This window comes from Schistocerca nitens, chromosome 5 (assembly GCF_023898315.1).
Source record: "Schistocerca nitens isolate TAMUIC-IGC-003100 chromosome 5, iqSchNite1.1, whole genome shotgun sequence".
NCBI lineage: Eukaryota > Metazoa > Arthropoda > Insecta > Orthoptera > Acrididae > Schistocerca > Schistocerca nitens.
The window spans coordinates 642,918,817-642,935,722 of NC_064618.1; the positions used below are offsets into that span (position 1 = coordinate 642,918,817).

Below are 16,906 nucleotides of genomic sequence, written 5' to 3' on the forward strand. Positions count from 1 at the left end.
TGTGTAGAATCTTTCATAAATTCGACAAAACTGTAAAAATTTAAATACAGAAATTCTACGCTGAATTGGTGCTCCGTGGTCAACAACACGATCTGATGAATTTCATGCACAAATGATGGCTTGTACGTAAGCCAAAGAGAGTGCATCAGTAAAGCATGCTGCATTTTTCGACGAAACTGACACAAACAATACCTAACAGTCACTACACAATCAATTTTGCCGTTGAGCGTCCGTTACGAACAAGACTAAAAAGTAAAACGTTACTGTGGAGCCACATCAAAATGTATGCCAAAGCTAGCCCATACCCTGCGGATTCGCCAGCATACGCATTCGACACATCCAGTGAATACATCTCCTCATCCCCCTCTCTGCGTCCGCCCCTTCCTTCCTCTGTCCACCCCACCCTATCACCTATACCTGTCTCCTTCTACCCCTCTGTCTCTTTGTTTCCTCCTCCCCTTTTCTTTATCGATTTCCCCAATCCTCTCCCTCTGATCATCCTCTCCCCTCCCTCTGACCACATCCTCCTTGCATAAGACAGGTGAGAGGTAGAAAGAAACTCTCACCTGCCTTATGCAATTCCCTCTCCTCCTCCTCTCTCTCTGTCTATTTCCTCCTCCCCCTCATTCTATCCATTCTCTTCTATTTCAGCTTGTGCCCTGCCGCACTCATCGGCATATCCACTATGTGATCAAAAGTATCCGGACACCTGGCTGAAAATGACCTAAGTTCGTGGCGCCCTCGATCGGTAATACTGGAATTCTATTTGGTGTAGGCTCACCCTTAGCCTTGATGACAGCTTCCACTCTCGAAGGCATACTTTCAATCAGGTGTTGGGAGGTTTGGCAGCCCATTCTTCTCGGAGTGCTGCAATGAGGAGAGGTATCGATTTCGGTCGGTGTGGCTTGGCACGAAATGAGCCGTTAGTCAACATCCCAAAGGTGTTTTATAGGAATCAGGTAAGGACTCTCTGCAGGCCAGTCCATTACAGGGATGTTATTGTCGTGTAACCACTCCGCCACTGGCCGTGCGTTATGAACATGTGCTCGATCGTGATGAAAGATGCAGTCGCCATCCCCGAATTTCTCTTCAACAATGCGATGCAAGGAGGTGCTTAAAACATTAATGTAGACCTATGCTGCTATAGTGCCACGCAAAACATAAGGGGTGCAAGCCCCCTCAATTAAAAGCACGACGACACCATAACACCACCGCCTCCGAATTTTACTGTTGGCCCTACACACGCTCGCAGATGACATTCACCGGGCATGCGCCATACCCATAGGCTGCCATCAGACCGCCACATTGTGTACCGTGATTCGTCACTCCACACAACGTTTCTCCAATGTTCAATCGTCCAATGTTTACCCTCCTTACACCAAGCGAGGCGTCAATTGGCATTTACCGGCGTGATGTGTGGCTCATGAGCAGCCGCTCGACCATGAAATCCAAGTTTTCTCACCTGCCGCCTAACTGTCATAGTACCTGCAGTGAATCCTGATGCAGTCTGGAATTCCTGGATGATGGTCTGGATAGATTATTACACATTATGATCCTCTTGAACTGTCGGTGGTATCTGTCAGTCAACAGAGGACGTCCGCCTGTGCGCTTTCGTGCTGTACGTGTCCCTTCACTTTTCCATTTCACTATCACATCGGAAACAGTGGACATAGGGATGTTCAGGAGTGTGGAAATCTCGTGCACAGACGTATGACACAAGTGACACCCAATCACCTGACCACGTTCGAAGCCCGTGAGTTCCGCGAAGCCCCCCATTCTGCTCTCTCACGATGTCTAATGACTACTTAGGTCGCTGGTATGGAGTACCTGGCAGTAGGAGCAGTACAATTCACCTAATATGAAAAACGTATGTTTGGGCGGGTGTCAGAATGCCTTTGATCACATACTATATAGCTCATGAATGCCGTTCAGTGAAGCATGCAATACTCCTCTTAGAAGAAGCTCGTCATGGAGGGCTTGGAAATCATTTATTTGCCGCCGATGTACATGCTGCCACGCAAAACAGGTCAATAAAGCAGGCAGATACTACTCGAAACGTAACTCGCCTGTCATGCAAGCCATGCTACATGTCGAGGCCTGGAAAACCATTTCTTGCCTCTGACTTGTATGATTCTAAGCAAATCAGGTTGAGTTGGCAGACCAATACTGTTCTCAAACAACATGCCTGTCATGCCGGGCAACGTATACGCCAAGGGATGGAAAAACGCATTTTTGCCCATATCTCTATTGGAGCTAGAGCATTATAAACTCCATAGTGGTGATATTTGTGAGGCCTCCTCTTTGTGTGCCATATCTGGTTGAAATCGATCCAGGGTTTTGGGAGAAAAAAATAAATAAATAAATAAATAAATAAATAAATAAATATATATATATATATATATATATATATATATATATATATATCAAAAGATATATTTCTCAATAATTAATTACAGAAGTAGAATTTTGGAACTGTTGGTACTGAGGAACATTTTTCGAAAAGGTAGTAGCTATTCTCAAAAGCACCTTGAATTACTGGTTAGCTCCGTGTAGCAGAGATCTGGGGTATGGCTTCTGTAGAGTACAGCACTAATGGGGATCCTGAAGGTTCTGTTGGTTGATCCTCTCTGTTATGCTTTGATGCATTCTTCGTCGAGGTGTAATATTAATGTTTTTCTTTCTGGCATTGACAGTTCTATCAGCTGCAGGAAAGGGATGTGTTGTGTACATAGTTCTGCGTAGTCAGCGCGTACACAACTTTCCCACTAGAGCGCGCCCCGGTAAGCACAACAGCGCAGGCGCAGCGCTCGTCCGTCTCCGCACTACGAGATGGCGCTGCCTTTAGAGACGGACCAAATTCTGCTTCCGCCGATCCGCGTATTAATATGTCACGCAGCCAATGAGATAGCTGCTAACGTAGAACCTTTTCTCCTCGCGGATCACACTCGCGCAGTGATACCTGAACGCGCGAGGTATTATAACGAGTGTACAGACCTCCGATTAGTCAGTCTGCATTTGTCTGCATTAGTATGCACCAGTCTATAGTCAAGATTCAGTCTGCGCCTAATAAGATTATCATATTCCTGTACATAGCGATGAAGAGAAATGTATAGACACTTTGTCAAGTATCAGAGATATGTGAGAATAAGATTAACGTACCAAGACCAAAGGAACTTCAGATTGTCAATTGTAAACAGCATCCAGAATCAAGTTACGTAATATCTATGATTTTTATTGTTTTAGTAAATGTGTGTGAAAATTAATCAAGTTCTGTTTAAAGTTGGTCACCATCAGTCTGCTACTCTAAGCGTGCAAGTGGCATTTCTATCGTCTGACCTAACGGCAGAAGATGAACACGCTACGATAAGACCGCCTAGTGGAGCCTGACGAATGATTAGGGAAAAGAAGCCAGCGAAACGTGTCCCATAGCTTCATTGCCCAAAATTTCCTCCTTTGCTCAGGGCGTTTTGCGGGCTAAAATTGCATTACTACCAGTTTCTTTTTGTGCATGTATTGTGCCTGGGTTCGTTACTTTTTTTTTTTTTTTTTTTTGCCAATAACTGTAGCACACCGCGAGTCTGAAAACATCAAAACATGAATTCAGTGTGCAATTTTGTTAGGCAAAAATTTAGAACCTGAGCTTAGACTGAAAGCGGTGGTGCGTGGTGTGCACAGACCCAATCTAAACATCAATCAAGAACGAGAATAGTGCAAATCCAGATGACGGTATATACCACATGTAATTGCAAAAAATGGTTCAAATGGCGCTGAGCAGTATGGGACTTAACATCTGAGGTCATCAGTCCCCTAGAACTTAAAACTACTTAAACCTAACTAACCTATCACAGACATCCATGCCCGAGTCTGAAGCGCCTAGAACCGTCCTCTGCATTTCCCTATTCAGATTTTATAGGTTCCCTACCACGTTCGAAATTCCGACATTCACGTATCGACTCGGAGAACGTTATCTTTTAATGGGTTATTCAATATTTTTCTCACGGGCACCTCCCATTTGGTAGTCCCCTCCCAGAGACCCGAATGGGGGACTATTCCGAAACCTTTTGCCACTGGGGAGATCATTGTTACACACTTTTTCACTTACAGGCCAAATGCTCGGTGCAAAAATATTGTGTGTCTTTAACGCAGTGGTTTACATTGCCTCCTGCATCCTCATGCCGTTGATCACTGCTGATTATTCCGCCTTGCGGGGCAGTCTACCATCCCAAGTGCAAGAAAATGCCCTTAACGTCTGTCCACTCTTCGGCCCTCTTTAACAAGATCGTTGGCAGAAAGATGGTCTTCGGCCTCCATTGCTGTTACTTCTTACTCGAAAAGCAATGGTGCAGTTCGAACCAGGGACAGAGGACGATTTGATTAGTAATCAACGATGCTACCGCTAGACGCCAGGTTCATACGCCAGTATAAAAACGGAAATAGCGGGATACTTGGTTCCCTTCCGTCTGCCAATATAGGATCCATTAAGTCACAGTATAACACAGTTACGCGCACGAACTCTTAAACTCCACGGATTGAGTTCCCACGGCTAACATTAAACGTATAAAATCCGGAACTGAAAACACCAAAACCATTAAGCGAACAGCGAAACTAACGCGAACAGCACTAAGTCACATTTTGTGCCGTTTGTTGTGCTAGAGTATAGGGAAAAGTGATGTAGGCAGCTAAAGAAGCCGCACTTTTTATCTTGGATTTAGTTCTTGGTCTTATTTGGTAGTTGCTTTTGAAAACGAAAAGAGTGACAGTCTGTGCACTTTTTAGAGAGTTCTGGCACAGCAACTGCGATCAGTAAAAGTCATATCCTCCCCATGTGCGTAGACCACGAGCCACGATACGGCGTCCAGTATTTTTTGCGGGTTGCTTTTTTTGTTCTGGTGGGCACTGAATTATTCTGATAGACAGTTACGCTTGTAGTTTCACTAGTGAGAGTGAAACGATTTCGATGGGGCCGCTCTCAAGAATATTGCTGTTGGACGTGGCTGCGCCAAGATGGACCCGTGAGCCGAGAATTTTTGGAACGGGTGGAGCGTGAATTTCCTGCTGTCGTGACGGTGCCGTCGTCGCACTCTCATAGCAACAGAACGCGGAAATGTTTAAAGGTCCCACCCTGTGCATTGTGCTCCAGTGTGGAAGCGCTGTTTATGCTTTTTGGAGCCTGTGACAGATCTCAGAGTGAAAGTTTAATGATGGGAAAATTCATTTTCTTAGCAGAAAGATTGGACAATTAGCGAAAGCAACATCATTTTCCGAGTTTTGGAAAAAAGGAAAGAGAACCGAGTCTTGCCTTACACATTTCCACAGCTTTCAGCCCATAAACATACTGCTGTATGTTATTATGGTGCACGCAGTAAAACTTTACAAGTATTCAGAAGATGAGATTCTTATTCCCAGCAACACTTTAGCAAGACGCTTCATAAGTCTAATTTTCCACGTCAAATTCGATTCCTTGGGCAGTTTAAATGAACAGAAGAAATAACATATTTTCGATTTATGGACAGTGGTTATTAACTTTTTAATGTATTTGGAAAAATTATATTGCAGCACTTTTCTTTAGTCATTAATTCATGAATGAAGATGAAATTGGGGAGAAAATTTTGTTACTGACTCGTTTCTTAGCGATGTTATGCACTGTACAGAATTCAAGCAAGTGTATTTCACTGACTTATCTACAGACATTTTAATATGTGTGTGTGTGTGTGTGTGTGTGTGTGTGTGTGTGTGTGTGTGTAAAGCAATATGATGTACAACATAACGACTAATGTTGAGGTTTTCTCGAGATCTACATCTAATTTCTCAAAATCACTATGAAGGGCGATTCAGCTGCCCCTGATGCTGTCGTTTTATGCAGACTACAATATTATAGCTGGCATTCATAAACCATGAACGATATTCTGATATTCTCTCTCTCGTTACGCGCAAACTGTTTGTCCTACAGAAAAAGTGAGCAAGACCTTTATCTGGGAAATAATGCAGTTAAATTTTGTATTGGGATACGTTTTTAGAGTTATTCAAGAAAAACGTAGGAGAGTCACGTCCAAACGCACCTCCACCTCACACTCGTCCGTCACCATCACGATTTCTAATATGTTGTTCGTGGCGCTCCCTCATATCACTGCACAAAAATTTCCGACTACAGGAACTATTCCCAATACTGATCTGGCTATTACGTAACCAGCATAATCTGCTACTTCGTAAACACTCTTAATCTAATGGTGCCCGTAAGGGTCATCAACGAAAAATGACTTTCGCAAACGTTATGGAAAAACTAATAACGTTGACAATTCTATCCAAAATTAACGCTTCCAAGCACAGTAGTTTCGTACTTAGAAGGCCTAATGAGTACAACGATGCGATTGCTTATTTTATGCTGTTAAAACTCACAAAACTGTTAGGTAAAATTTACACAAACGTCGATTTTATTATTTGTAACTGGTCGAGTAAGCCGGTGACAGAATGACGGCAGACTAAAAAAGGTTCGAATGTGGGAAATAATTTCTGCAGCCACAAATATTTGTACGGTGGTAGACATCCTGACCCGTGGGGACTGAGTACGGGATTGGAGGTACATCCGGAGATCACTTTTGTACATCTTCCTCGAATAACTCGAAAACTACGACATTTAGTGAAAACGTATTCCAGTACAAAATTTAACTACATTAAATTTCTTAGAATAAGGTTCTGTTCATTTTTGCTGTTGGACTAGTAGTTTGCGCCTAGCCAGCGAAAGATTATGAAAATTTCGCGCATGGTTTGCAATGATCAGCTACAACATTTCGGGTTGCATAAAAGACAGCGTTTGGAGCAACTGAATCACCCTGTGTATTAAGAAAGATTTACTGATTGCGTTTACTTTTTTTAAATGAGTTTTTTCGGCTCGGCATGAACAATCCTCAGTTCTGTAGAGAACAGTAAAATAATTGAGCAGTAAATACTCTACGAAATACAAAACATTATCTTCCCATACGATCATCAAACATCGAACGCACTCACAAAATACAAGATTCAAATCTAATCCTGAATGAGCAGAGCGAATTTAATCAAATGCCTGGTTTTGTAATGTCTTTTAACATTGACGAATGACAGATTTTAACTAAGTGCTTCCAAAAACAGTATTCTCACCAAACAAACAAAAATTATTATTTTTCAGTGTAGGTGTATACGTTTTATTCAAATGTCACAAATGTACCGGAAGCCACCTGTCGGCAGTAGCCTTAAGCGTATCAGAAAGTGAAAATCTTTTCAAATAACGAATTTTTTAAAACTGTGTTAAGTTATACCCTGGTCGTTCCTGAACAAGAATGTGTATGATATTTGTATGTTACGTGTGTGCTGATAAAAAAGAGAGAGCAACTTTTTTAAACATTGCTACACCCCCTTTTCTCAATGCAACTGTGTTTATTTCGGCTGCAGCAGACTTTCTCTGCTCTTACTCTGTTTATTTTTGACCCTGCATTACATGTTGGCCACCTCGGTGCTAGCGAATGCTCGTGGCGTTTGAACGTAAATACCGCGATCTGTTTACGGTTTACTCGTTTCGGTGATTGAGAAGACGCTTTTTTTCAAGAAGTAATATCATTGTGTCTATAGTTATATTTTATCGGTATTTATCGTAAATATGAACAGAATACTACGGAGAAATAATAATAATTAAGAATGAAGGAAAAAACAGGGTTACTACAGTCGAAGACTCCTGTCATTCTCTCTGTCGAAAGGGCCCTGAGTCATGGAGTAAGAGAGCTGGTGTAATGTGATGTACGTAGATACAACCACCCCTAGCCTATAGGGATTTAGCTAGCAAAAACGTGCTTACTACTTCCATCCATGGGAGAACTCAAAATTCCAATGAAAGTTTCAATAACCACTAGCCTAAAGCAGTATTTATGCGCCTAAGAACCCTAAGAACAGGCGTCATGGATGCGGGTCGTGTTTCTACAATGGGCTAGTCAGCAGGCTGAAAGTTTTATGTGATATGATCACAGAATCTGTCAGTTGACTAGCTGAGGGCACTGAGGCTGAGAAAAGTGCCCTACAAATGGAAAAAGAACCCAGAATTCAAACAGGGCCTCCAAACGTGTGCTGGAGGATACAGAAACTCTCAACAATGACAGCTATGGACCTAATTAGTTTTAGTTACAGTAGATTGAACAGATAATAGCAACATTAACCTCATTTTTCCGAATGTATGACATATTAGCTTTAGGTATAATTTTCTCTGAGTCTAAAACATCTATGTCAATGAAACTTGGTGCAGAAATTAATTACACTACTTTCATTAAAATTTACTAGAATTATGCCAGTCAAATGAAAAGTGGGAGAAATATTTAGATATTACATTTTTTAAATGCCATTTTTTTAGGTCACTTGCTTGTCTGTGAGTTACTTCCGTGCTAACAATGCTACTCCCATATAAATATTACACTTTAAAAAGGTATGACAACTTTTGCACGTCTCAAATTTGGTTTGATCTGAACAAATAGTTTTTGAGAAATGTGTACCAACGTCGGTATGTTCAACCACAGGAAATACGCTCACGATTTGGTTCATTTATAGGCTTAACGTGGATTCTATCAAACCACTATTTTTTTAAGTGACGCAGCCTATGAGTTCGCTGATTCTTGTAACCGCTACAGCCAGGTACGTTCTCGTGGAACTGATTTTTGACGATGGCGTGGTACCACTATGTTTTGCATTTCGTAGAGTATTTGCTGATTAGATATTTTACTGTTGTCAACAGATCTGAGGATGGTCCATGTCAGACCGAAACCGGCCATTAAAAGCATTAATGCAATCAAGACAAAAAAAGAATATGTATTGAAATCAGTGAATGCAGATTTATTCTCCAAGGGCATTATGTAAATTTTTGCAAGCAAATAAAAGGTTTTTTTCTGTTCTGATCACGAATGGAGGTTGGAAAGCAAAGTATGTATCTGCACGAACTGCAATTTGCCTGATTTTATCTGCTTGAGATAGATACCAATCTGAGTGAAATGTAGTCGTAATTTCTGCACTAAAGAAGGTTTCTAGTTGTACGGTATTTTTATTCGGTTGGAGATTTTTTCAACATTCCTGTTAAAATTTGTCGCTAATCAACATAACGTGCCCATTCACACCGTTCTCCTCTGTATATGCTATAAGTCTTCTGTTTCTCTGACTTAATGTGGGTCCCATGCATTTAAGCAGTACTGATGTTACAGCATAATAGGATTTTGTTTGCAATCTATTTTGTACACAAATTGCATTTTATCCACTGAATCATACGTGCATCTAGACCTGTATGACACTCTGCGAGCCACCTAATGGTGTGTTGCGGAGGCTACTTCTAGTACGACTAACTGACCCCTCTTTCCCTGTTCCAGTCGCGAACGGCGCATGGGAAGAATGATGGTCGGTAAGCCTCTGCATTAACTCTAATTTTCTCGTCGTGGTCCTTTCTCGAGATGTATGTGGGAGGGAATAATACGATTTGTGTGTCCCTCCTTTTGACTGGAAGTCTGGCCGTTTACTACTGTAAGAAAATGAAACGCCTACAGTCGTCCTTGTGGTTTTATTTATTTTGTAGCTACCAGTTGCGGCGCTTCAATGCGCCATCTTCAGGCCGTAGTTGGTGCTGAAGGGGTTGACACGATCCCTATATGTACCGAGTCAGTGGCCAAACTTCGTTTTTAGTACCCCAAGTTTACAGATAGTCTGCGTAACCAGTTATGTTGCCGAGTGATGCGGTATGTGTAGGGATCGTGTGAACCTCTTCAGCATCAACTACGGTCTGAATATGGTGCACTGAAGCGCCGATACTGGTAGTGACGAAATAAATAAAATCATAAGGACGGCTGTATGCGTTTCATTTTCTTACAGGAGTAATCTTCCCCCATGAACCATGGACCTTGCCGTTGGTGGGGAGGCTTGCGTGCCTCAGCGATACAGATGGCCGTACCGTAGGTGCAACCACAACGGAGGGGTATCTGTTGAGAGGCCAGACAAACATGTGGTTCCTGAAGAGGGGCAGCAGCCTTTTCAGTAGTTGCAGGGGCAACAGTCTGGATGATTGACTGATCTGGCCTTGTAACATTAACCAAAACGGCCTTGCTGTGCTGGTACTGCGAACGGCTGAAAGCAAGGGGAAACTACAGCCGTAATTTTTCCCGAGGACATGCAGCTTTACTGTATGATTAAATGGTGATGGCGTCCTCTTGGGTAAAATATTCCGGAGGTAAAATAGTCCCCCATTCGGATCTCCGGGCGGGGACTACTCAAGAGGATGTCGTTATCAGGAGAAAGAAAACTGACATTCTACGGATCGGAGCGTGGAATGTCAGATCCCTTAATCGGGCAGGTGGGTTAGAAAATTTAAAAAGGGAAATGGATAGGTTAAAGTTAGATATAGTGGGAATTAGTGAAGTTCGGTGGCAGGAGGAACAAGACTTTTGGTCAGGTGATTACAGGGTTATAAATACAAAATCAAATAGGGGTAATGCAGGAGTAGGTTTAATAATGAATAAAAAAATAGGAGTGCGGGTTAGCTACTACAAACAGCATAGTGAACGCATTATTGTGGCCAAGATAGACACAAAGCCCATGCCTACTACAGTAGTACAAGTTTATATGCCAACTAGCTCTGCAGATGATGAAGAAATTGATGAAATGTATGACGAGATAAAAGAAATTATTCAGGTAGTGAAGGGAGACGAAAATTTAATAGTCATAGGTGACTGGAATTCGTCAGTAGGAAAAGGGAGAGAAGGAAACATAGTAGGTGAATATGGATTGGGGGGAAGAAATGAAAGAGGAAGCCGCCTTGTAGAATTTTGCACAGAGCATAACTTAATCATAGCTAACACTTAGTTCAAGAATCATAAAAGAAGGTTGTATACCTGGAAAAATCCTGGAGATACTAATAGGTATCAGATAGATTATATAATGGTAAGACAGAGATTTAGGAACCAGGTTTTAAATTGTAAGACATTTCCAGGGGCAGATGTGGATTCTGACCACAATCTATTGGTTATGAACTGCAGATTGAAACTGAAGAAACTGCAAAAAGGTGGGAATTTAAGGAGATGGGACCTGGATAAACTGAAAGAACCAGAGGTTGTAGAGAGTTTCAGGGAGAGCATAAGGGAACAATTGACAGGAATGGGGGAAATAAATACACTAGAAGAAGAATGGGTAGCTCTGAGGGACGAAGTAGTGAAGGCAGCAGAGGATCAAGTAGGTAAAAGAGGGCTAATAGAAATCCTTGGGTAACAGAAGAAATATTGAATTTAATTGATGAAAGGAGAAAATATAAAAATGCAGTAAATGAAGCAGGCAAAAGGGAATACAAGCGTCTCAAAAATGAGATCGACAGAAAGTGCAAAATGGCTAAGCAGGGATGGCTAGAGGACAAATGTAAGGATGTAGAGGCTTGTCTCACTAGGGGTAAGATAGATACTGCCTACAGGAAAATTAAAGAGACCTTTGGAGAGAAGAGAACCACTTGTATGAATATCAAGAGCTCAGATGGCAACCCAGTTCTAAGCAAAGAAGGGAAGGCAGAAAGGTGGAAGGAGTATATAGAGGGTTTATACAAGGGCGATGTACTTGAGGACAGTATAATGGAAATGGAAGAGGATGTAGATGAAGATGAAATGGGAGATAAGATACTGCGTGAAGAGTTTGACAGAGCACTGAAAGACCTGAGTCGAAACAAGGCCCCGGGAGTAGACAACATTCCATTAGAACTACTGATGGCCTTGGGAGAGCCAGTCATGACAAAACTCTACCATCTGGTGAGCAAGATGTATGAGACAGGCGAAATACCCACAGACTTCAAGAAGAATATAATAATTCCAATCCCAAAGAAAGCAGGTGTTGACAGATGTGAAAATTACCGAACTATCAGTTTAATAAGTCACAGCTGCAAAATACTAACACGAATTCTTTACAGACGAATGGAAAAACTGGTAGAAGCGGACCTCGGGGAAGATCAGTTTGGATTCCGTAGAAATGTCGGAACACGTGAGGCAATACTAACCTTACGACTTATCTTAGAAGAAAGATTAAGAAAAGGCAAACCTACGTTTCTAGCATTTGTAGACTTGGAGAAAGCTTTTGACAACGTTAACTGGAATACTCTCTTCCAAATTCTGAAGGTGGCAGGGGTAAAATACAGGGAGCGAAAGGCTATTTACAATTTGTACAGAAACCAGATGGCAGTTATAAGAGTCGAGGGGCATGAAAGGGAAGCAGTGGTTGGGAAAGGAGTGAGACAGGGTTGTAGCCTCTCCCCGATGTTATTCAATCTGTATATTGAGCAAGCAGTAAAGGAAACAAAAGAAAAATTCGGAGTAGGTATTAAAATTCATGGAGAAGAAGTAAAAACTTTGAGGTTCGCCGATGACATTGTAATTCTGTCAGAGACAGCAAAGGACTTGGAAGAGCAGTTGAACGGAATGGACAGTATCTTGAAGGGAGGATATAAGATGAACATCAACAAAAGCAAAACGAGGATAATGGAATGTAGTCAAATTAAATCGGGTGATGCTGAGGGGATTAGATTAGGAAATGAGACACTTAAAGTAGTAAAGGAGTTTTGCTATTCAGGGAGTAAAATAACTGATGATGGTCGAAGTAGAGAGGATATAAAATGTAGACTGGCAATGGCAAGGAAATCGTTTCTGAAGAAGAGAAATTTGTTAACATCGAGTATAGATTTAAGTGTCAGGAAGTCGTTTCTGAAAGTATTTGTATGGAGTGTAGCCATGTATGGAAGTGAAACATGGACGATAACCAATTTGGACAAGAAGAGAATAGAAGCTTTCGAAATGTGGTGCTACAGAAGAATGCTGAAGATAAGGTGGGTAGATCACGTAACTAATGAGGAGGTATTGAATAGGATTGCGGAGAAGAGAAGTTTGTGGCACAACTTGACTAGAAGAAGGGATCGGTTGGTGGGACATGTTTTGAGGCATCAAGGGATCACAAATTTAGCATTGGAGGGCAGCGTGGAGGGTAAAAATCGTAGAGGGAGACCAAGAGATCAATACACTAAGCAGATTCAGGAGGATGTAGGTTGCAGTAGGTACTGGGAGATGAAGAAGCTTGCACAGGATAGAGTAGCATGGAGAGCTGCATCAAACCAGTCTCAGGACTGAAGACCACAACAACAACAACAGGAGTATTACGTTGTCCGACTTTTCCTGGAAAGAGCTCACTAGAAATTTAATTAGTAAACATCTCCGTGATGGACAACGCCCATCTTGTAACGTCTGCCGTTGGAATTTATTGGGCATCTGGGTAACGCTCTCGCGCCGACAGAAGCTCCCCTGACGAAACACGCCGCTCTTTTTTGGATCTTCTTTCTCTCTGTCTCTCTCTCTCTCTTCTGTCAGTCCTACATGGCAATGATTCCAGACAGACCAAAAATACTTCAGAATCGGTCGAACGAGCGCCTTGGATGCCACTTCCTTCGTGGATAAGTTATATTTCCGTAAGATTCTTCCCGTGGATCTCAGTCTGAAATATGCCTGTAGTACTTGTTGCTTTATCTGGTTATTCCATTTAAGGTCGTTAGTCCTAGATATTTTGCTGTTCCAGAAATCTGTTATCAATAGTATAACTGTGCAGTAGTGGATATCTTTTCCTATTATGCGTAATATGCTACGTTTATTTACGTTCTGGGTCACTTTCCAGAGCCTGCACCATTCATCAATCTTCTGCAGGTCATTATGCAAATCGATACTGGCTTTTGACGTTGCTACTTTTAGACAACCGCATCATATGCAAACAGTCTTAAAGAACATCCGACGCTTGCTACTAGTTCGTTTATGTACATTGTAAACAGTAACGATCCTATAACTGTAAATATTCGTATGAATACGCTGATCTATTTGTGATTAATTCATGCAATAGTCAAAATGTGCGTACATTTATGTTTCTTTGTATTTGGGGTAATTAAGAGTTAGTCTCAATTTTCCATCATCTTAATATATCGTATAGATGTAATTTTATATTAAAATATTTTCCGCTGTGATACTTGCATCATATGCGAAAAAACCTGACATTGTTGCTAACAGTGTACGCTAGGTCGTTAATGCACAACATAGTCATAAGGTTTTTTCTGAAGTGGACATGTGTGAATTGTGCAGGAGAGTTCAGAAAGCTGGATCCAGTGGGAATGCTGGTGGCAATACGGGAGCGCTACGGGGACATCGCCAAGGTGGTGGGGGTCCCTTTTAAGCAGCCCATGGTCTACATCTTCAATCCCGATGACATCCAGAAGGTGGGTTTAAACGCCTGCTGATAGAATCACTAGTGTGGCTTCCATGGTACGAGCACCAAGGAATCCACTACAAGAATTCTATATTTCTTACTCGTCAGTGCTGGAGCAGGGTAGAGGTATGCAAACGATATGCACTTCAGGAGTTGTTCATGCAAATCTACGGTAGAGGTACAAATGGAGACACACACAACCTGCACCGATTTCTCAGTGTACCGGAAAACTCTTTTTAGGCTGCCTGAGAAGTCCTACAGCATTTTCTTGATTTTGCTGTCGCATTTATTGAGCCGATCGGGTTTACAGATAATTGGACCATGGTTTACCATGTCGAATAGCTGTGTTTGTCGTACTTTGTATTATGGCCGTACAAGATGAAGAACTGTAGCTGTTGAGCATGCCTAAGTATATCCGGAACCATTAGAGAGATAGTGCCTGTGGTTCACAAACGGGCTACGTGACTCATGAGGAGGTTCCCTTGCTACTTCTGACAAATACGACGCGGTCCCCCAGAATTGCTTCTCTTCGCATCAGACTTTAATGAACACTCAAAAACCTTACTAATTTGTTGTATATGTTACAATCTCTTCTTCCCTTCCCTGTTGCATCATGCAAGTTACTCACTAATGTCATAGCACATGTCTTATCGTCCTGTCCCTTCTTCTAGTACGAGTTTTGCTTTCTTCGCCGATTCTGCCAACATTCTGATTTCTTAACTCCTCAAACGAGCTAATTTTCAGCATACCTCAGATATGCAAATATAAAACGCTTCTTCCTTTCATGTTTTCCAAAAGTTCATGATTCACTTGCAAAGAAAGCTTACTCAGGATATCCATTTTCAGATACATTTGTCTCATATAAACGCCTTTGTTTGATACTAGTTGTGTGGTATCGGCTGTGCTGCTTTCCGTACCCCTAATGATGCTACGGCCGATCTTCTCTACAGAGAAGGGAAGCACCTCATAAGATCATGCAGATTAATTAAGGGAAATAATAATGTTGTGGAATCGAGACATCTTACTAAATGATAATTAATAGGCTTGGCCCAAACAAGCATGACAATATGAGTACCACGTAGACTTATCTAAGAGAGGAAGAATCGTCTAATCTATAACAGAAAAAAATGATCATTGTAACAATTAGGTTTATTATCGAAAAGCAAAACACATGACTTACCCACTGACAGAAACAATTGGACATTTAATATCAGGGCAAGGGGCTCTAATGGTGAATTCTAACTGTGGCACAGGTGTATGAGCACGATAAAGGCAAATTTATGCGACTAATACACGAACATGGTTCAAAATGGTTCAAATGGCTCTGAGCACTATGGGACTTAACTTCTGAGGTCATCAGTCCCCTAGAACTTAGAACTACTTAAACCTAACTAACCTAAGGACATCACACACATCCATGCCCGAAGCAGGATTCGAACCTGCGACCGTAGCGGTCGCGCGGTTCGAGACTATAGCGCCTAGAACCGCTCGGCTACTCCGGCCGGCTACAAGAACATGACCAGTGACTGTAAGCATGGTTAGTCAATTACAGGGAGGATACGGAAAAGTAGGATCGAACACCAGTGAGATCGCCAAAGTTCATACTGAAAGCAACTATCTGGCTGCGAAGCATTAAAACTGTATAAATGGCTCCTGAATGGAGTGAACTAATGCTGCGTCTCCACGAATTGGCGACGGCAACGTTGGCCATCTTAACAAACTCGTGGCGGATATATGGAACGCGGCGGCAGCAGTGGCTGTAAAGTCTTGAGTTCAGGTATCTCTCTGTACTCAGCGCCCAAGTGGAGACGTCTTTCTCTGGAACAGCAAGACTCACCTCATCAGTCATTCAATAACAAGTCTTTACTCCATGATATCTTAGCGGCGAGTGTCTTCAGTGAAAACGATCTGAAACTTCGGTCGTTTTCTATGTTGCGTGGCAGTTTCAGAAAAAACTGGACGTATAACATTGTAGACTTCTTTATCCTAGGAATGCTCTATTTAACAGTTTCAGAGAGAACTGGAAATATAACATAGTAGATTTCTTTATCCTAGAAATTCTCTGTTTGCCTATGATAGTCTATGTCAGATGTTCTCGTTTCTTCTCAGGCCACGTGCTATTTCTCTTCCCAGGTAGCAAAATTCATTCACTTGATCTACTACGTGGTCCCCAATCTTGAAATTAAGTTTGTCGCTAATCCCCTCCTTGCTGGTTTACTTTCAGTTCGTGTTGTGTTCCCAGCACACTGCTCGGTCCTATAAAATCCTGTATCTCTTCTTCACTTTCGCAGATAATAGTAAAATCTTTAGCGGATATTAGCACAGACGTTTTTGCACCCTGATTATTAATTCCATTTCTCAACATTTCATTTCATTTCAGTCCTCCATTCTTTCATGTGCGGACTAAACGGCGGAGGAGAAAGACTGAATCAGTGTCTTGACGTTTCTTAAGTCTTTTCCATTATAAAACATAATTAAACTCAGGGTTACGCCTTTCGTGGTTTTACCTTTCCTAATGCCACTCTACTCGGCATCCGACAAATCCACAATTTTCTTTAACATTTTTTTGTACAAAATCTTGGTCAGCAACTTCATAGTTATCAAGCTCTGTAAGATAATTCTCTTACATACTTGTATATGTTAT

General features: G+C 41.8%; 1 protein-coding gene across 1 annotated transcript in view; it reads left to right on the top strand.

The window, feature by feature from the left end:
• LOC126259352 (probable cytochrome P450 301a1, mitochondrial) overlaps positions 1-16,906 on the top strand; it is a 222,350-nt gene that overhangs the window by 74,526 nt on the left and 130,918 nt on the right. The window contains exon 3 of the mRNA XM_049956078.1: positions 14,139-14,272. Coding sequence (XP_049812035.1) covers positions 14,139-14,272 — 134 coding nt within the window. The remainder of the gene's footprint in view (positions 1-14,138; positions 14,273-16,906) is intronic.